At 33.5% G+C, this 23,148-nt stretch overlaps 1 protein-coding gene across 11 annotated transcripts in view; it reads right to left on the bottom strand.

The window, feature by feature from the left end:
• LOC105363937 (CUGBP Elav-like family member 1) overlaps nucleotides 1-23,148 on the bottom strand; it is a 418,414-nt gene that overhangs the window by 308,432 nt on the left and 86,834 nt on the right. For 10 of the 11 annotated variants that reach the window (XM_011501754.1, XM_011501755.1, XM_011501750.1 and 7 more), the window contains one exon: nucleotides 5,081-5,769. The exons of the other annotated variant lie outside the window; for it this stretch is intronic. In XM_011501754.1, the coding sequence (XP_011500056.1) occupies nucleotides 5,081-5,295 (215 nt within the window). In that variant the 5' untranslated portion in view covers nucleotides 5,296-5,769. The remainder of the gene's footprint in view (nucleotides 1-5,080; nucleotides 5,770-23,148) is intronic. 11 annotated transcript variants of the gene reach the window in all.

A 23,148-nucleotide genomic window follows, 5' to 3' on the forward strand; every position in this document is an offset into this window, starting at 1 on the left:
TCTCTCTCTCTCTCTCTCTCTCTCTCTCTCTCTCTCTCTCTCTCTCTCTCTCTCTCTCTCTCTCTCTTAGCCAGTGCCGTAGTTATTCGAATGAAATTTTCGTGAAAATAATTTAAAAGAAAAAAAGCCAAAGTTGTGGATTATGCGTATATGTGTTTTTCAATGTTATCAAAAGTGTCGGAAATGTTGTCACATCTAGAGCATTAAAATCTTATTAGTGAGTACTGCATTGTCGTTGTTATGTTTGCCATTTTCATTAGGAGAAGCTACATTGGAAACATATTATTCTTCAGGCAATATTTAATCTACGAATGGTGCTAATATCCACTATTTGAAAGTTCAACAGGTTGTAAATAATTAATTAAAAATAATTAATTAATTAATTTTAATAATTATTCCTTTAAATTGGTCGTGTAATTAGCATAGTCATTACTTTGATTAAGTTATTAAATCGCTTATCAAAACGCACTTTTTATTAAAATATCGTAATTTAATATCTCAATGATAAAAATGTGGAATTTGTAATTTGTTTTAACCTTATTTATTACATTACTAAAATTATAATAAAAATAATAACAATCGCTATTTTAATATTAATTAATACTGTGCCTTAGATTTCATCACATTTAAGATTTATTGTATTACGTACATATTTCGATTTTGCGCACGAACTTTCAATACAATATTTTATGGTATTTTGGTAACAGTTTTTTTTTTTTTTTTTTTTTTTTTTTTTTTTTTTTTTTTTTTTTTTTTTTTTTTTTTTTTTTTTTTAATACATATATCGCTCTTAATCACGAACAATACACAGTGAATATTTTAGAGTATCGCAGTTGCTATGTGAAAAGCTAAAATTATACGTATAAAAAGCAATCTTATCTTACGCATCTCGGTATACTACTTGTATCTACATCTACCAGTCAATACTTAAATTTTTTATCTTCTTTTTTTTTTTGGCTTATTTCGGTGTGCAGCATAAATTGAAACCAAAATTTTATTACACGTCAGATAATTTCTAAAAACTACAGTGTGAATTATAATCTCATAAAATTCCATTATACGTAATAACTCGTTGATTTATTCGCAAAAAAAGAAAGAAGAAAGATGGAAAAAAAAGAGAAAACATCAGTACAATTTGAAATCGTAAATATTTAAAGGCAGATTAAATATTATACTGTATAATAATAATACTCACATGCATAAAAATCAATTTTATAACGTGGGTGAAAATTTTCGATATTTCTAATTTAATTGCGCTTATTAATGTAATTATGATCACATCACTTAATGATTGAAACCATTATTTTTCTCAAATTTAGGATAACGTACGTGGGAAGAACCGCTAAAGTAATCGTGCATGTTTCAGAAATAAATACACTATATGAGAAAAATTCAGAGCGTAGAAAAGTGCAGTGTCTAAGCCAACTGTTACGAGAAAAAAACACGATGGAAAGACAACGCCTGCTGATAAGGTTTAGGTAGATTATCAGTGTAAACTGCGCAGAACACGAGATAGCAGCTGCTTGGTATCTATAGCGTAAGCGCGATAACGTCAGAATGTATCCAGATTTCTCTCACTTGGCCGCTTGAGTCAATATTTCGTCGAGGTGTGGTAATTGGATGAAACGAAAACTTCTTTTTCAGCACAATTTGATCTTCGGTAAACTCATACTCGGACATATAGTCTCGTAAACAAGCGGGATTTAGATTGCAGAGGTGGGGCAAAGAAGAAAGGAAATAACCTACTCTCGGAATATCTTGGTCTTAAATTTTACTTGTTTATGAATTCACTTGGCAATCGTGCTGGGAGCAATTACCCCAGTAATTATATCTTACCTGGAAAAATATGGAGTAAACAATCGAATTCGTTTTAATTTACGATTATATTTGAATAATTAATTAAATAATCTTTGGAAAATTTATCTTTCAACTTCATAAAGCCTGGACTAACAAAAATACATATGAAAAAAAAAACAAAATAAAAACAAATTATAACTTTAAAATACGATTTTTTTTTTTTTTTTTTTTTTTAAATATATGAATGTTTTTTAAATCTACTATTCATTTAAAAAATTTACATAGGAATTTTAAATTTTCATTTAAAGTGTTCTTCATGCAAACACAGTATACCCTCTATCTAATAAAATATTCTTTGTTGAACAATACTAAAGTGGTTTGTTACATAATATGAAAACCTTTAAAAACAAAAAAAAAATAAGAAGAAAATCTAATTTAATCAATAAAATTACTTTCAAGGGCGAATATTTACATCTTATGTATTATATTGGTATCTTACTTCACAAAATTGGTAGAGTAATATTCGATTAAAACATTGGATTGTGATTTAATCGATATTGAGATACGTTATCCTCCATCCAATCAATTCGGCATATTCTTGCGAATGAGTGAAAAACCATTAAAACGAGGAAACTTGGCTCTTCAAAACCTGGAATTTTACTTTAAATAAATCTGCGGAATGCACAACGCGCAGAATTTGTTTGTGAAACTATAAAGTCGTGCTCTTGAAAGCAGCGCCATCCCTGCGGGCAAGATCGACGACGACGGGTTTATTCGTCGGGATCCGTGGAGAATGAAGCTGAGTTATTTTAGCTGCTTACCCTCCCCCTGATGCCAGACCCTTTTTCCTGGCTTTTTCTCGCATGCTTATGTGGCGTAACAAAATAATGAAGAAGCACCTACGAATTCGAGCAAACAACGCCAAAATTTTGAATTCCTTTCATAATTTCACTTAAAAAATGGCTGTCCTTTTTGCTGAGCGTACCACCAGTCCAGTACGTACAAGCTTCTCTTTGCGAATTCACTATATTCTGAACTATATGCAGCTTAGCCAGAAAATATTTTACATATATTTATTACTGTTTGAAAGGTACGACGATTTATTGTCTGTCAAGGTGTGTATCGATATTGCGGTCCACTAGTTCAAAACGATTATTTAAGATACGTAGGACAATTTCTTATTTACATGTATTTATGAAACTGTAAAGAAATATGACGTAAGCAATTAATATTGTATTCTTAAATACGTCGAAATGAATTTCTAAGTGATTCTCCATCCCAATTATAATACAAATTATTAATGTCTCACCCTCAATAATAATATATCCTAATAAAAAATCTTAACATTTTCAACGTGTAAATAGGCGATATGCATACACAAATTTACTGTAAATATGAAGCTGTAGACCAAACACCATTGCTGAATTTAATAGAGAGTCGAATACAGGAAGGGAATTTCTCTAGACGTAGAGAGAAGAATAGAAGCTCTATAGTCTGAGGAATTGTGTGAATTATATGTAAAAAATGTAGAAGCAATGAAGAAAAATACAAAGACTGGCGTAATAGTTGAGTTGTGTAGTAAACAAGTAGGATAATAGGGTGTACGAAGAGTATGAAGACTAAAAATATAGGGTATGCAGAATTGGAGATGGGTGGTCGAACTTAAAATTTAGGAGCTTTCTTAGCACTAACTCATTCTACGCTCTCTCACTTTGCAAGGATTTGGATAATAGAAAGTAGTGAGCGTATTGCGCTTGTCAATTTAAGAAAGCGACCGACTTTTGTGCCAAATATTAAGCAAAATTTCAGATTTGTAAATTAAAAAAAAAAAAATTTTTTAAATTTTAACAGAATTTTCTAAATTAGATGATAAAGCAAGGAATTTTAATTATTTACTCTATTAAAACAAACAAAAAAACAAAAAAAAACAACAACAACAACAACAACAAAAGATATGTAAGTTTTAAAAGCATCAGCTTTGAGAACAATTTTCCCGTAATGCTAATTCGGTATATTTTCTTATGGTTAGTCTACAACGAATAGATAATACATTGTAAAATCGCTCTAAAATTTAATAAAATTTTACTTGAACATTTTATAGTTAATATTTTCAAAGGAATTTGCTATACTGATAAAACTCAAATTTTTTATACTCTTTCGAAATTTCTTTTGAACAAGACTTTACTATGTCACATTCATTTGCAACATTCTCATCATTGATGCTTAAAAAATATTTTGCGATAATAAATATGCTCGCGTAATTTGTTTAACCAATAAAATATTTTCTATCGATTATAATAACTTTAATGGATGTAATCTATTGTAACATATGTAATGCTATATATATATTATATATATATATATATGTATAACATGTAGAATATATTTTACAAAATAATATTGTAATAATAATGAAATATAATTAAGTATAAAAAAAAAATAAATAACGAATGTGCACAGTTATACATAGAGAAACAGACAATATAAAGTCGATTATAAACCTCGATATTTTAAGCTATTTATTTAAAAAAAAAAAAAAAAACTTTCCAATTTGATATCATTTTAATCATTATGTAATATTGCAAGTAACGTTCATATTATCTTTCTTTCATATTTGTAAAAATATGTTATATTTTTTATTTACATCTGCGCATCATTATTGAAGAGCCATAATAAATTATAAATTCAAGTTATAATCTGCATGTTCATTTTATGCATAGAGTAATAGATATTAACAAGTGTATTTATTTGTGAAAAGTACGTTTGTAAATAAGTATGTAATGTTGTGTCCTTCAAGTACCACGATTTTCAACAACTTTTAATTTGTTAAATACAACTTCATTGCTCTTTAGTATCAAGATAAATATTCAATTTAAAGTGATTGAAAACTAAATCGATCGACAATGATCAAACAAGGTAATTGCTAACAATATTGAAGTTGTTTGTTTTTTTTCTTTAACTGACATCTGTACGTACAATTTGCTCGCTAACCCAATTTCAGAAGCGGAAACGGCGCAAATTCGTACACATAGAAAAACGTGCGACAGTTGAAAGTGACCGAAGTTAAATTAAATGTCAAATTATTGAGACTGAAGATCCGATGGGAAGATGTAATTAAATAGTTTACGATTACGATTAACGTGTCATGCAAAAGCAATGGTACCACCGGGGCAGCCAAATGGCAACCCGACGTATCCATATGACACTAACATATAACTACACTCTAATGACTCGAGCACCACGCGTCATGCCAACACAACAACATACACATAATGAAACTCACGTATTCTCTTTCTGGTCGCCATTGCTGGACTTGGCCGCAGTCGCCGCAAGCTGTTGGATCGGCTTCTTGGAGTAGGGATGCGGATGATGCGAGACATTCTTGTTGTTGTCGCTGTTGTTGTTGTTGTGCATATGCACCTTATTGGCATTGCCATCGGTCGGTGAGCCTGGCGAGATTTTGTTCGCCAGCGAGTTCAGGGACTGAAGCATTTTCATCGGGGTCCTGCGCGACGTTGTCGCGACCGCGACCTCAACGGCGAGGCCTTGCTCGTTGCAGTGCTGCTTCCTGCAACTGCCCGGCTGCTCTGCGTCCGCCGACTTTCGCTTCGCCTTCGACCGAATGATTTCTGCCTGACTCGTTTGAAGGCGTCAACCTCCAAACTTCACGGTGACTGGCTTGATAATAAAGTCCACCTAGACGGGGACGACGACGACGACGACGACGACGACGACGACGACGCCTAGGAGCGCTCGGGTTGCCGACTACGGCTCTCGCACCCTTGGCCCTCCTTCACTTTCGCAAGTCTCTTCACTCCCCGGCCGTGTTGCGGCTGCTGCCCTCCGGAATTCCTCCGGCTATTCCCCCGACAATGGCTCACGAGTTATTCTGGTGTGACTCCTTACGCCAGACTACGGTTCTCCCTCTTCCAAGCTGCTGAGTTATCCTCGACGAAATGGGACCTCTTGCGTCTGCGATCGGGACAAAGAGAACGCTCCGTCAGATAAGAAGTTCGCAATGCCGGGAGGTTGTGCCCTCCGTCAAAATTTAATTCGTGTTAATGTACGTGACTGTTACACGGTGCGCTGCTGGAAACAAGCAACAAGCATTGGGCGAGGATGGACGGGAGGCGATCGCTCGTGGGGCCCAAACTTCTAAAGATCCAATTGTGCGCAATGTCAGGGGATAAGGATAAGGGAGACGACAGGTTTGCGTCAAGAATCTTCGCGTTAATAAAAAGCCAATTAATTACTTCGGATTTAATTGGCAACTCGCGATATACTTGGTGCACGAGAATTAAAGTCCGAGCTTTGGTATGGATAAGGGGGATCGATAAGAGAAACGCATGATTAACGACGGTGGGATAAAATATGACGTGTCGCGAAAAAAGGGCTGCATAAAGCAGGCGTCGGGTATGCGAAAGGCTTAATTTCTTCTTTTAAGAGAAAAGTTTTGGGCACCTAGCGGCTAGGCTCGACCTATGTTTCCGAAATCTCTTGACGAGATCTTGAAGCTCGTGTGCGACTTTCCACATTCCAGAGACCGACGCAAATTTAGCCGAGAACAAAAGAGAGCGAGTGAGTGAAGTGTTTGTGTATGTGCGCGCGCGTGCTTGTGTACGTGTGTGCGCGTATTCATGCACCTGTGTAAAAAGCATGTACAAAGCATTGATGGCTCCTTGCACTGCCACTGATTATGATCGTTGGCCTATTTTATACAGGATTACGCTCATGATATTGCAAGCATTGCACACTATATAGATAAATAATAACGAGTTATATTTAGGAATAGAAAAATAAAAGACTTTTAGGCGCATGAAATAAATGGGAGCATTGAAGGTAAAAGATCTGAAAAGCGGAATTCAGCTGTTGTGGAGAGCACTTATCGCTTGAGGCTTTTGTTCTCAGCTGCTAACTATCACCTTTAAGGCTCCCCCTCCCCCTCTCTCTATCTCCCTCTCTCTCACTCACTCACTCACTCACTCACTCTCTCTCTCTCTCTCTCTCTCTCTCACCCCCCTTCTCGCTCATTCTATTTTTCACTTTTTCTCATTATTTATTTGTATCTATTTAACGACGAGAACGTATTATAAAAACGCCAGATTAAAAATTATAAGAAATACGATGCCGATGAGTACAATTGTTCAACGAATTTTACCGAACTTCGATTCTTACATTTTTTAGCTCGTTCAGCCTCGTGTAGACATACATTGAAAGGACGCCCACTATTACGTGATCGCTCGGCACTGTTTTATAATGATTCACTGGCTTCGCGGTCGAACTTTCCGTGCGCAACACTTGTGCCTCACTGCTAGTTAATAATCAGCTGGGCGCGACCATTCTGCAGCAAACTGATAACGTCTTATCTGGATAGACTCCCACCTACCTATCCTTCTATCGCCTCTCTAGTGAACAGATAGTTTCATGCGTGAGTGAGAATAAAACGTTTTCTTCTTTACTTTTCCATTCTCTTACGTACGACCTCTTTACGAGCTCCATTACAATGACTTAATGGAAAAATAATATGTGCAAGACACGGCTGCTGCTAATGCGCCACGGCAAAATCACGAATGTGTTGTATTTAATCAGGCGGACATTGACACCAACCAATGCATAGAATTTTCTGTCGGGCGGTTAAGATTTCTTGCGGTTTAAATATAAGAATCGAAATGGTTCGCGAGCTTTTTATTAAATCGAATGTAACGATGTAATAAAGATCGACGGTTTGCGTTTATTTGAAAAATACATTTGCTAGTGACAGCTACAGCGGCCTATTATTATATGAGAAACTAATACATAAATGACCTATGTACATTTACGAATTCGACAAAAAGTTCGGACATTGTTCAACCGGTGAAATTCAACATGCCATTTAGCACTGTTTACATGTCCTAATTCAACATACCTACATATCAAATTGACTCAATATGCAAGCTTTCGTGTCCCAAAATTCACTATTATATTTTCCCTACTACCTACTACTACTACCGAGATAATTGCTTCAAATAATAAGGTAACTCGTTGAAAAAGTGAAAACTGAAAGAAATTTTTCTGTTAAATTATCCCATATCGAGAGAGGTGTAATAATTATTTATATTATATTTTATAATCTTATATCAAAAGTTATAATATTTAATAAAATTTCGATAAAATGTCAATCATTATTGCATTTTCCTTATTATTTATTGCTCAAGCATTGTTTTAAACATAATTTATTTACTTTTTAATTTTAACGAAAATACAGGGAATAAAAAAAAAATTATGAAATCGATCGATTTAAGAGTTATAAATTTTTTATCATTTACCTGCCAGAGTATTTAACAAAATATTGCAAATACACATTGTTTTGATTAATGTGAAACAACATTTCGAAGTAAAATTCAACCATAAGTTTTTTAATATTTTAATCGCACGTGCATCCTTGGTAAATTTACGTCATTATTATTTAAACATTAGAATTATTTATGCGCAACTACGTGATTATGAAACAATTAGACGTCATTCTTGGACTAATAAAGTTTAGGTCAAGCGACTATCACAGCGTATCTAATGAATAATGTACACAAGGCTCGAATGCCAAGAATTTTTACATAGAAATGGTCGCTGGAAAGTTTCGCGAAATTCAAGTATGCAACATGACTAGTCGGTGACGCATTTGATTAGACATCAGAATTCAAAAAATTCGGAATAATACGGGGTAAGATTATTAGTAAGAGGTGTGTATGAGACGCCGTTAATTCCGCGAGGCGCGATATGAAGTTTAAACGCTCAGACACTGGACGGCTCACGCGAGTTGCTTGCTGCGCGCGCGCGCACCTCTTATCGCAAGGTGTGGAACAGCGGACGTAAGCCAACTCGTGAAGAAGTACGAACAATGAACTTAGGAATGCAAGGGTATACTATGCCGCATCCGTAGCAATAACGTAGAGAGAGAGAGAGAGAGAGAGAGAGAGAGAGAGAGAGAGAGAGAGAGAGAGAGAGAGAGAGAGAGAGAGAGAGAGAGGGAGAGAGAGAGAGAGAGAGAGGAATAGAGAGTGAAAAGCGCCCCGTTAAGGCCCGGAAACTTTAATGTTTGACAAGACATTTTCCACAATATTCCCTGGCGTTGTCAGTTCGTAATTAGTTTCTACTTTAACCTCTGATGATGAATAACTCGGACTCGAACGTGGAGACTTTTGTTTCTATCCTTACCCTTCGACCGCCTATTACATTATGCACTTATGCACTTGTCAATGGGATCTGTTGCGCGCAAGATTTTTAACGCCAGTGTCGACGATTATGTAAATCTCATATTTTTATTCACTTTATTCGATTGATTTCCATTCCATAATATATTTATAATTTACGTTAACGCGTAACCCGTCAACAGTAACATTACTGTATGGAAAAGATATTACGACCGTGTCAATTATACTACCAGCATGATTAATTCGTTGTTTTTAATAATTACTTTTTCAAAATCAGGATACTTCATCTTTCATACAATTTGCAATATATTTATTAACGAAAAACAAGACTTTACACGGGATTTTAAAAATTTAAAGAAGCAAATGAAGAATGTACCGTTAAACTAGGAAAGATGCAATAATCCAATTGTCAACCAAATTAATCCATCTTGTCAAATTTTAAGCAGTTCGAAAGCAGTTTATTGCTACGCTGTTTCAGTTCAATTAAATTAAGCACAAACCGATCCTCCATAGAGGAATACGCAATCTGTTCAGTTTTCATGCAGCAACGTTCCGCCGTTCCATGCATCGAGCATAGAATTTCTGAATACTTCGAACGCGCAGCAAATATATCAATAGCTGGAACCGCATTTCGGTGCTTTGTACATGACTGTGTGGAACAGAGCTTTGCTTCGTTACTATTATTATTCTGTAATAAACACAATTAATTATAATACGCTCGGTTCCTGTACCCCATCAAAATCCATTGAATCAATTCCGTTAATTGCGCCGGAATATCGTTAATACGATGCTACGTAATATGCAAATTTCTCTACCAATAGTAATTTTTTTTTTATTTTTTTCCTATTTCATTTTTTTTTTCTTTTATATATATAATTGCCTGCCAAACGTAATTTTCGTAATAGAGAATACATAAATATATTTTATCACGCGTAAATCAAATTATACTATATTTCAAGAACCTTTTTATATTTGATTTTTCAAGGGGTTGAAAAAGGACTGAAATTTGATTATTCTTTTTTCAAATATTGATATTATTTTCAAGTTTTTTTTTTTTTTTTTTTTTTTTTTTTTTTTTTTTTTTTTTTTTTTTTTTTTTTTTTTTTTTTTTTTTTTCCCCTCTTTTTTTATACACTTATTATGCCCATTACTAGAGATTAATTATTTGTCGAATTCTGAAAACGAAGAAGAAATTTAACCCAGTCACGAGTTTATATATTTAAATGTAATTTAATTTTAAATGTAGACCGTAACATTAGATAATAATGTATTTAAAAATTACAATTCGATCAATTGATATGATTATTATGCCACTAGTGATATTATAAGTGAAGATACATTTTCGTTAATTCGTTATCAAAATATTCTTTAATTGTTGAGCATAAAGCTACAGTCAGCTAAAATTGTTAAATAATATTACAGTGAATAATAAAATATTAGCATTAAACTGTTTGCTCTTTATTCAATAACGCAATTGGAAATAACAATTAATAAATAAATTTATATTTGATATTATAATTTATTACTCATAAAGAAATATAGCTTTCTATATATCGTGTATATATCATGTATAATGATATTAGTAGAAGATTTTAATAAAAATACTTTAAATGTTGGCACTTTCAATCAGAAAATTATGGCACAATGCTAACAATTAATTACATGTCAATCAATCTCACAATTATCCACTAAATGAATAATTGAAATGTTTGAAAATATTACACTCTTGTATTTTAACTTTACGACAGACATACTATTTTAGCATACTGCCGTATAAAACAAAAAAAGAAAATTAATAAAAAGAAAGCATACCTCTGGCTTGTCACTTCAATTTCAAAATATATTAAAACAATGTGTCTCGTAAACAAAAAGCCACTTTACTCTTTAGATTGTTTATACAGGGTGTATAGCCAAAAACAGAGATTCGCTTTCTTGAGCAGTAGTTATAGTTTAGAAAGAAAAGAGCAAGAGAAAAAAATGAGTTATAACGCTTATTTAAGCGAATTTAGAATTTAAGTGCGTATACCTCATCCGGGAAAAGAATTCAATTCGAGCCAGGAATACTTTTATAATGTGAATATATATTTAAAAAATTTTCACTTCGAAACGACACGTGAATATGAAACGTTAACTTTTATATTCCTAGTATTATTATGAAGCACCAATCCTAATAAAAGTTTCGTAAAACGCGCACGAAACCAAAAGTAAAATTAATGAATTCACGAAAAGTAAGTAAGCTCGTATACGCTATTACCGGACCATATACTGTGTATTGTAAAAGGCCATTTTTAACGTTTATTTATTGAGTAAAATAAATGTTTGATGAGAGCAATAACGACAAAAAGATCGGTTCGAAAGATGGTGATGAAGGGGCGGGAAGGGCGGGAGGGGCGGGAGGGGCGGGAGGGGAGGGGGGAGAGGGCGAGCAAAACAAGTCGTCGCGCTGATAGTCATGGACAGAAAGGTCGAGTGGGAGTCTCGCGTGCACGCAAGAGAGCTTGCAAGTGCGGCCGCAGTGACCAAGCAGCACGAAAGCTTCCCGGAAGCTCTCATGACGGCCATACGTTTTATCCTGGACGCGCTCGTATTAAAAATGTAAGTCGGCATGCAAGCAACGCGCATTCGACAATCGCTTTCGTGACCCCTCTACTTCGATTCATCGACGCTGCTTAACGCACCGACGATCGAAGTACGAGGGGAAAGTAGACTGTAACCCTTATTTCTGACGGGGCGAGTAACTGGGGTGAGTCGTAATCAGGCGGAAAGAGTCGCATAGTGATAACGGGGCACGAAATTTAACGTGGATGCCGGATATAGGAGTCTGTGGCAGATTGTGCGGTCCTTTCGAAATCATTTCGACTCATTTACAACTAAAGGCGATTAAACTCGTATGTTTTATTTCGAACAAGTCGTGGCAATCGATTACCAGAATAACAGCGCTTTATTCAACTCTATATTATGATTATTAATAATTTAACGTATTAACTTAATCCGAGCCACTGTTGTAATATAATAACTTATTATTTATAATGCCTGTCTGATATACAAAAATATTGGTATATTATTTTTTGACATTTACTGTCGCTACTGTATTATCGCTTAAAAATATTAATTTACGAAGTTGCTTTGATTTTAAATACTTGTTACGGTAGTAAAAAATTGCAATTAATATTTATATAACGGGAGGTCACCTAATAAAAAGTTGCTGGATTAGATACAATAAGGAGAGAAACATATTTTACGGCGAATAAGCCATTTTATTCATAATAGCTCTGAAAATATTAGATGGAATACAGACCCACGCCCAAACAAAAATAATAATAAAAAAACAACTCGTGCTCGTTTTCAAAAGGCAAAAAATAAAAAATAAATAAAAAAGGGATTCATAATTCGAAACTCAAGGTACCGATGATGATTTTTCACGTAAATGATAACGTTATATTACATATATAGAATTTGCATGCAATATTTCATGTAATTTCGTTCGTATAATAATAACAATAATAATAATAATAATAATAATAATAATAATAATAATAATAAATAATAATAAATAATAATAAGGGGCAAACAAGTGGACGAATATATGATTAAGGCGCAGCCATTAAATTCTTGGTGGTAAGAAAAAATTATGCGTGTAGATCCGCAGCAAAAGGCGCTGGCCGAGCAGAGTTCGCCAACGGCTACCCCTGCCATTGGTGCTGCTGGTGGGAGAGCGTAAACTTGCGGGGTGGCATTATTCACACGGGCGGAGCTCGTTGAGAAAAGCGATAGCAAGTTTACCGATACACAATGATAATTACTGTGGAATGAGCGCGACGATCGGTGCGCGGTGTATAATTGGAGCAGTCACCTTCGTCGTCGTCGCGCAATTGACGAGAGCAAGCAAGCACGAGCAGATGTTCATCGTTATTAGCAAAATTGCAGGAGCTAATTGACTAATTACTGATTAGCGACAGGCGACGAGCCCCTCATTACGCTACGATCGGACATATTGATAGATTGCCGTTTTCCGCGTTTGTGTGCGTGTCGGAGTCATCGATTACTTTTAGACGCCGCTAAAAGTTCTCATGCTGCCGAGTCTTGGGCTTCGCAAACAACGAAGATAAAGTAAACTCATTTATTCTTTATGCAGAGTCGTTATTCAAGGAATTTAATTAGAACAAACTGTAGCAATATGTGCTGTATTCGAAATGCTTCCTCAATCCATTACACCATCGACGCCCGGTGAATGAAGTTTTCATCGGACTCTCGAAAGGCTTTGGAAGCTAATCAATATTAATGCAATTGAATAATCTAATACCGATAAAGGTACTATTATTCGGAGTAATGTTGTTGAAAAAGACAGAACTGTAAGCTCAAGTATAAAAATAAAATTGTTCGAATGTAAGCTAATTGAGGCAGTGTGACTTTAAAAATATTAATTTTACGTATCTTGTAATACAATAGCCGTATAATCTCGTTTTATAAATCTATTTAGTAGTTGAATATCGAATCTTCTTTTTTTTTTTTTTTTTTTTTTTTTAAATTTTTAAAATTTTTTAAAAATTTTTTTTATAATTTTTAAAATTATTATATTTGCTATTAAGCTAATACAAACAACTTATCCTTACAGAGAAACTACTTTACTTACTCTTTGATAATACGCAAGAAAAATCAATTTATATTACACCATTGTAATTTGAATACAGAATTTGTTAAAGTATTTGTTAAAGAATTCAACTATTTATAATGTAATCAAAAGTTAAACAAGTTGGTATTCATCTCAAATAACCTATTGCTTTATTGCACATCTATCAACATTAATCTATTACAAAATTTGAACACTAATTTGCTAGCGGATAAATGTAATTTAAATAAAAATATTAAATATAGGTATTCAATGGGTAAAATAATTAAAAATTGTAGTTATCCAATTGTCATCATTAAACGTAGTTCAGTAATAATAATACAAATAGTAATACTCATAAGTAACTAATCTGACACCAATAACATAAATTAATAATTGCAGATAAATTGGTTAATAGTAATAAAAAAAAAAAAAAAAAAAAAAAAAAAAAAAATGAGATTCGAATATATTGCATGAATTAATTACAAATTATGAAAGAAAAAAAAAACGGTAAAACTTCGTTATAATAAAAAAATTATATAAAGCCCTACATTGCTTAAGAGTAAAAAATCGAGTTAAATTATCGGGATAACAGTGGTGGACTCGAATGCGTAAGTAGGAGGAATTTATCAAAATCATTCAATATCTGCAATCTGTTTAAATATTACAAGGTAATATTGTATTTCTTAAATAAATTTTGCCCTAAAATGTCGTATGAAATTTATTAAAAAATAATAGGATAACGTAATATAATATGTAAATATAGAAGACCTTCTCACATAGAACAACTGATATAGTAATTTATTCTATATATATACAAACATATATATTGCAGAAATTGTGATTAAAGTGTGGCCCATTAATTTTATATAAACATATAAGAAATATAAATAAACTCCAGTGTGAAATAAACTGCGTAATTATTCAAATATATAATTGATCAAATATATAATCTGAAGTGAAAAATTGAAACTACAATAATATGAAACAAATATGGAGATAATTTGAATAAAACACTAAGCAGAATATTACATTAATTATAGGTCATAAAAAGTTTTAATTTTTATACAATTTTATAATGCAATTATATCATGCGGATGATGATATTTGATATAAAATTGATGAATAAGAAATAAAACAGTGAAAGATAGTTGCAATGTAAAAATCAGAATAAGAAAAAGAAATTCTAACTCAATGAAGATATATTTAATTATTTTTTTAGAGTTTAAACTATTATAAAAATACTTTTAAAAAATTGCTACGATATTTGATTCTATATTATGTCCCCATAATTAATGATTTATCTCAAAATAAATGCATCGATGTTTTAATATGTATTTGGTCGATGAAATAAAACGTTAAAGGGAATTTAATCTTAGATGGACAAGCACGAAGTGAAAAATTCCATGACAGCGGGAAAACGTCGTGAAGGATTCGTTAAAAAAGTTAAGGCTTCTTCTCAAAGAGAGAAGAGCTTTACAAGGTAAGAAGAAAGCTTTTGGCGACTGATATTATAGAGAGAAGTTTGTTGGAGCCTGAAGCGAGAAGCTTAAGTGAAACGTGAAGTATTTAAGTCTCTAAACTTTAGTAGAGAAGGAAAAGATGCCAACTAGACCCTTATGCACTAAGACAATACTAGCGACGCTTTACTCAGTAATATCGACATTTCCTGCACTATTATTTTCCTTAAATCACCCAGTTTGCATTTGAATATTTAAGACAATATGATAACATATCGCCAAATAGATTTTCACACAATTTTTAATAGTTAAATGCCTTTATTAATAATACTTATCATGTATTTTGATTATGTTTTAAAATAAATATATTAATATAAGTAGCTAAAACTTCTACAAGATATTTTGGTAAATTAATATTATTAAACGAATTAATTCATTTCTATTGTCACGTTATTTCAAAGCTATTAAATAATGAGTAACAACAAATTTTAATATTTTAAAATATCAATCATGAAAATTTCAATAAAATTTCAATTAATGCGAGAGATTTGATGATTATAGTACTTTTTCAAGGTATACGACATAATTTTTGTTAAAAACAATTCAACGATAAAATAAAATATTTATTGTACATTGGTTATAAAATCATAAAATATTGAACATGAAAAGAAAATCGAATCTATTGTTAATTTTAATAAAGAATCAAATTATCTGTAATATAGTTAAATTTAACTGAAAAATTATCCTCGGTACTATTTTCATAAATCAAAATTATAGTAATAATCTAGTATTTAAATTAATTCGATCCACCAACATTGATTAAGCACAAGATTATCATTAAGAGCAACATCAATGATATTTACTTAATGAATATCAAATATTACATCTTAAATTTTATGAAACGAGTATAACGTAAGCAGGATTAAAAAAAAAAAATCGAATTCAAGGATAATCACAGATGTAGAAAAGAAACGGATTGATTATATGCCAATAAACATTATTTATTTCACGCTATAAGAATAATCTGTTTGTATTAACTGTGATATGTATTGGTGAGCTTTTGCTTATTCGCGGTCTTAAGATAAAAATAAAAAAAATTATTTTATTAGAAAAAAAATATTAAGAGTAATATTTTGTATTAAACCATAAAAAACGAGAAACGATGTAAGTAACTGATGTTTTTTGAAAAGGCATTCAGAATAATTTATATTAGTAAAAAAATTTCATTACTACCCACTAAAACATCTTTTTTTCGGTAAAATTGATCACATTATATTGTTTCTAATTCGACAATTGCTTTTTTACGTAAAATTATTGTACGTATAGGATTAGCCCATAGAAATTAGTAATAATAATTTTTTTACAGTGTTCTAATAAAAAAAGAGAAAAAAAATTCATAAAATGCAACGTCTTGTTTGAATTATTCACGCAGTCTGGAGAACTTTGGTTAATTAAACAAACAATATATACTTACAATGTAGACTATCAGAAACTAAATCCGGAAGCAATAGAGAAGGCAATAAAAAGTGTCATGATTATTACAATAAAGTAATAGTTAAGAAAAATTAATAATTAAAACGTTTTGTGACAAAATCACTGTTGTGAATGTTAATAATGATAGATTTCAAATAGAATTCAAGTAACAAAGTTAATGGTTTTCAATTTAAACGACTAAATAAACAGTTCCGCCTAATATATATATATATATATATATATATATATATATAGTCGATTTATTTTAGATAATGTATTTTATGAAAGTGATATAAACACGAGTTGTCAGATGTCAAGTTAATTTACAGCATTTTCATGAAACGATAACTCGTGGGCAAGAATTACGACCAATTTGTTTTACCTTTCTATCGCCGAAAGGCTCTTGTCTACACTTTAAAGTTTATGACACTTGAATGGCATAACTTACAACTTTTATCCTAACTATTTGACTGCAGGAGCTTCGTATTTAAAATGCATTCAACATTTAAAATTAATATCTATAACAAAAATTCCTTAAAAATATCGAGTGGACAATGCTCGTTCAAATGTCCAAAATTTCCTCTTCCTATGAATAGTAATATTTGTGAAGAATTTTTTTTTACTGTACATCTCGATGAAATTTACCCAGATATATCCAAGATATTAGTATGTCTTAAAATAAAACACTGCGCATTTCATAAATACGCTCTTTAATATATAATTATGGATTAAAGAATAGCTTCGTAAGTTTAATATATGCTTATATCTCAATTCGATTAAATTTTATTTGTACGAATGATATTACATTATTTTCCTTTTTACGTTTTAACAGTTAAAAAAAAAAAATGCGTTCCTTCCACTGTCTCGATACTTAATTGTAAATGTTACAATTTTTCTTTTACGTTAGTTGTTTGGCTACTTGTTATTGTTTCGCTAGAGTCGTAGATCACATTCCATTATGCAAAATGAATAATAAAGTACGGAACTAGTGTAAGTATATTGTATGTAGCAAGAAACATGAGTTACGTAAAGTGTATTATTAGGTTCATTACAGTTGATCATGATGTTAATGTATGTAATATGAGAGTAAATAAAATTATAAATATTTAATTGATTGTTTGAAGTATCGAGCTGATGCCTTGAACGCAACGACACAATTTTCATGCTTTTTACAAAGAGCAACAAAGATGCAAGAATAATTTTAATAAAGGCGCGGTTACGCAGACCTTAAAATCTTAAAATGCTTCTAGGAAAATTATGTCGATTGATATATCGGCTATGATTAAATGAAAGGGAAAATTAACAGAAAAGCTCAATATTTAGATAGGCGGATAAATATGCCGGAATACAATTGAAGGTCACCGGTGAATAAGGCCGACGGCCCTTAAAGAAAGAGGGTAAACCAGCCTCCCTCTAAAAAGTCGGGAGGAGCGCGCATAATCCTCTGGAGATTTAAACCGACGAAAAGTACGGGAAGATAAACAGAGTCGGCGGCAGGAAGCTCCAAGGGTCGTGGACGCTCGCACTGGGATCTCTAATTCGCGAGATTGCTCGATTCTTGGCATCAGCCCAGTCGCGCATTCCCAGCCTCTGTTGTTGCTCGGGACACGAATCAACGGGATAAAAAAAGCCAACGGGGGTGGTAGCATGATCGGAGTCCGCGCTTCTTCTTCACGATCAGCCGCGATCAAACCGGACGGTGGCAGCTGTACCCCGTGAACTTTTCTCCTTGGCCACGAAACCGGTGACGCCTATGAATTCTGCATTTCACAATGTATTTTACAAAATCGTTATTGTCGCCCATCCACGCTCACGCTGTCTCGTATATTTCGGCTCCTACGCCCTTGACGAAAATATAAGCGCGCGAAGGAAACTCGCTCGTCCAAAGCTTCTTCAACTTTTTCGCGGCCTCGTCCTCTGCCCTCGATCGAAATTTCGCATTATAATGGTAATGCGTTCAAGATAAGAAATTAAGAGTAATACTAAATATGAAAAAAAAATTAGAATGACATAAATATGAGGTGGAGGGCTGATACTCGGATTAGGGAGTGCTTAAGCTCGACTTAATATTCAATGTGACCTTTCTTTACACAATCGCTCTACCGAGACTTCAAAACCATTTTTACTTACTTGCCTTTTTACTTTTTTACTTTTTTACTTTCTTGTTGCTTATAATTATATAATTCGTTGTACCCAGAGATTACGTAGTAGCAATTAACATTGCAAGACTTCGGGTCGAGAATTACTTACATATCTTAATGAGCATGAAGTGCCAATTATTTCGCTGGGAAACTACGACCAAACAATGTCCGACTCTGAAATTTATCTTCTATACGAAATTTTTAAAGGTATTGTAAGAATGTCGATCGGCCAGTCTCAGCATCCAAGTCGCGCGAGCACGACAATTGGTTTGAGAAAAACAATAAAATATATAAGAACGAGAGGACTTGATGCGCTTAAAGTATCATCGCGTTCATAGGTCATCGATATTGCGAAAGAATGCCGGCGAATTTAAAAATAAAGACGAAATAATTTCTCACGAAACTGTTGGTGCCGGCGCCCGCCTATTTGTAAAGGCGCCACCTCGACTCTCCGGTGCATTGTCGGCGTCTAATGCACCTCCGTTCTGTAAGTCGCAGTCGTGAAATCGTTACGCCAGGGCGGTTAAGACATTTTCGAGAGGTCTCGAGCACAGCCATTCGGTTAAGTGCCGCCTCGTGTGACGTGTAGCTCCGGCGCCAAGCGAATCGCTAAAGTACCTTCTCTCCTTTAACGTTAATCGACACGCTTAATCCGCTTTTATTTATTGTTCTTATCCATCCCCTTTCCCTCCATACTAGTCGACTAACCAGCCAACCAGCCAACCAGTCAGCCAGCCACCCACCCACCCCCATTGTCTCCACCCATAGAATCGGGGCTTTAAAAGTTTTTTAAGCAGCTGTCACAAGCTGAGCTCGTTAGCTTTACCAACATCAACAGGGATTCTCGTCGATGCCGAATCGCACATTCGATGTTTCATAGAATCGTCGGAGAAAATCAGCCTCTCACCCCCCCCCCCTCCTCGCAGCTTTTCTTACCTACAGTCGGTGGAACGAACTGTTCTCCAGTTAAATTTGAAAAGTTTCCATACAAATCAAATTCACCGGGGGTTCACGGAGATGCGGCAAAAGCACGGGTAAAGATTAAGGTGCGCGCGTGTGTGTCGTGTTAGTATATATAAGTATATATGGGATACAGGAAATAAACGCAATTTTTGCTCGACCGAATACGTAGCGAACTTTTACAACTTTTACATCAACCCAAGGGCAAAAACGACAATATATACGTTCTCGCGTAGTGGAGAATACACTAACTCAGAAATAGGAGAGCGAAATGCTTCTATTTTCCACAATTAAAGCCGTAAATTGTTTCGCTTTTCCTATTACCGTTTTTTATTTTATTTTTTATTTATTTGCATCTCATGTTCTCGGCTTCGATTTCGAGCTAAACGCCTACGAGTTACGTATTGTAATAATCTTGCGTTGCCGTCCACAGGGCTAGAAAAAAATTTGACCGGTTTTGAGCATCGCTCGAGCGAAAAGACGCGCCCATCGATGATGACCTCGCCTATGTCTCGTTTTTGTTTAATCGAGAAACCAAAGGCGCCCACCAACCGGCGGATTTACATTTTGATGACGTCCGGCGGTCTCTTTGTCCCTTGGGAAAGGCGACCATGTTGCTCTGGCAGCGGTAACGCAATGCGCTGCTCTTCTCTCTGCTCACTCTGCTCTTTGTGCCTCTTTCTCCCGCCGCAGCATTGAAAACAAGTACCGTCCCTGATAAACTTGCCAGTTCAATGTTTACAGGAAATTATTCTGGCTACTCTGTGCGCTTCTTATTATCTACTTAATGCATCTACGTTTAACTCATTCGCGAGGACGATAAGTAAGTAAAATTAAACGAAAAATGATAAGGCCATTTAAATGTAAATTCAAAAATATAATTTCCTTCATTTGCAATATAAAGCACTTTAATAATGCTCTCAAATTCAATTCAATAGCACCGGTATTGAAAAAAACAACTTACGCTACAAGTAATATAATAAACCAAATAAGAATTGTGTGTGTGTGTGTGTGTGGGTGGGTGTTAAAAAAAAGCTCTGCAAACAAACTTGGAAAATCTTAGTTTTATATTTGCACCATTTGGTGCAAGAAATTTTTGAAATAAAAAGAATAGCGCGCATTTTTTAATAATGATAGAGGACGAAGCAAGCCGTAAGCTGTGTATAATATCACAATAGGCTTACTTTAATTCAACCATTTAGGGCATTTAAATTCGAGTTCGCCAACGAAAATTTAACCAAACCTTCGGTCATAAGATTTATAAAAAAAAAAAAACAAATTAAGAAAAATTTTTCAAAATCTATTTCGAATAATTTTGAAAATAATGAATGCATAATTCTACGAATTCACTGTTTCACTTATTTTTCGTCTAATTTCACAATTAATAGTTATTGCTTAAGGATTCAGATGTCGAGTTAATAAATAGACTGTCGAGTAATAATTAAATATTACTAACGCGAATAGAACTCGAAATAAAAAAAAATTTTGTTATTAAATTTATCTAACCAACAGATATTAAAATGCCACAGGTGGACAAGAACTTTTACTTACTTGTGTGTCAATAAAGTCATATCAATATGATATGTAAGTAAGCACTCTTTATTTAATAATTATATAACTATGCTGAATACAATTTCTCAAATAGTTTACATAATTGTCTAGTAATTTGATTTCTTAAAGTACATAAAATTATACTGTGGAATTTAAAAATTAAGGTATTCGTTTAGAGTGCCGTTATTGGGTTTTACATTAATTTAATCAAATGTTTGGCCGATTTCATTATGCAATGCCGTATCGAAGAAATGATCAAAATATATTTTATTCCATAAAATGATTTTCAAAAGAGCATGACATCATCGATGGATTTTAAACAAATGATCATTTTTTTTGTCACAAATTTATACTCTATTTTCGAATTATATAAACTACATAATAAAAAAAGTATCGAGAAAACCAATTTGAACAATGTTGAAATGGCAAAAACTTTAACATAAAGATTTTTAATTGTGGTTTTGTAATGAATTTCTTTTCTACGTAAGTTTAAAAATTCTTTCTTTTCTGTATGAATAAAAATTAAAAAGTTTATAATTTGAAATTAGGTGAGCTGATGAAGAAGTTCGTGATACTATTCAACTTGAATACAGCAGATGGACGCTATTTATTATTAGGCTTTATTTTAGAGGACTTAACAATATTTATTATAATTAATCATTGTACATTTCAAAGGTCCCGCGTCTAACAACATATTTGAATTTTTAATTGATTTAATAAGTTAATCAAGGCACATTAACAACATATATTACAATATTTCTCCAAACAAGCAAAATCTAAATTGTGCATGCATATTATTATTATCATTATTATTATCATTATTATTTTATATCAATTAATTTAAAGGATTTCATTCTAAATTAAATTATAAATATTTTTACTGAATGTAGTTTAAACTCGAAATTTAAATTACACTTTTATATCACGTGATATGCGATATCCAACGTCAAGCTGCAATGTTACGAGTAACGTAACTTAGAGGATGTAATTTTCGGAATTTTGTTGCAAGCAATTCGTAAATTATCAGGGGTGTGCAGCTTGATAAGCTGCAACTGGATGACCTCGGAAGAAGTTAGGGTCGAAAAGGTTATTCCCGGATTTAAGTGTGCACGTTGCGGAGAGCAGCAACGTTTCGCCCTGAAATTGTTGCTCGAAAAAGTTTTAACGAAGCTGGGTGGTAATGGCACATATGATGGTGTGTAGCCTTGACGTCAGAACCGTCGGCATTTTTCTATCCGTTAACCTGTCGGTGTGCTCGACCTGAGCAGCTGAAGAGCCGACAAGAGAAGAACGACGAGATTCGGGGATCCGGGCTCAAACCCTTCGATGCTACTTTTCTACTTTTCTCGTTTCACGCCTGAATTTTCGCCAACTCGGGGAAAGAACGAGGGGAAGAATAATAAGAAGAAATGCTCGCCGATGGAAATTGTGGGGAGGATTCTCACGAGCTTGAGACGTTCTACGAGGTAAACAAAGAGAATGAAGGAATCGCATTTGCAAACGCGCCGAGCTGCCGCAGCATCTCGTCCTCTCCCTCCTCGTGCCCCTTCTAGCGTCAAGTGGCGGGGGAGGGGTGGGGGAAGGGAGAACACAGAGTTTTATTCCATTCATTTCTTTACTTCATCTTTGTTTTTATCACCAAGACACATTCCTGAAAAATTGCCAAGATTTTTTTTCTGCGGGGAACCTTTGAACGAGTATATGAGAGAACCTTGAGATGCTAATATTTCTTGTTTGTTTGCTTGCTTCAGACATTTAATTTCGTTAGCATTTCCAATTTCGCTACCATATTGAGCTTATTATTTTTACCCCGTAACTCGCTATATCTCACCGTAATACACAATACATAATTATTTCAACGATATTTTCTCAAGCGTATTAATAAATTTGTACAATGCGTGAATGTAAAAATAAAAATTCAAAGAATAACCGTGGCGATCGAAATGAGAGACGTTTAAAAAACAATTAAT

This window comes from Ceratosolen solmsi, unplaced genomic scaffold, assembly GCF_000503995.2.
Source record: "Ceratosolen solmsi marchali unplaced genomic scaffold, CerSol_1.0 scaffold23, whole genome shotgun sequence".
Classification (NCBI taxonomy): Eukaryota; Metazoa; Arthropoda; class Insecta; order Hymenoptera; family Agaonidae; genus Ceratosolen; species Ceratosolen solmsi.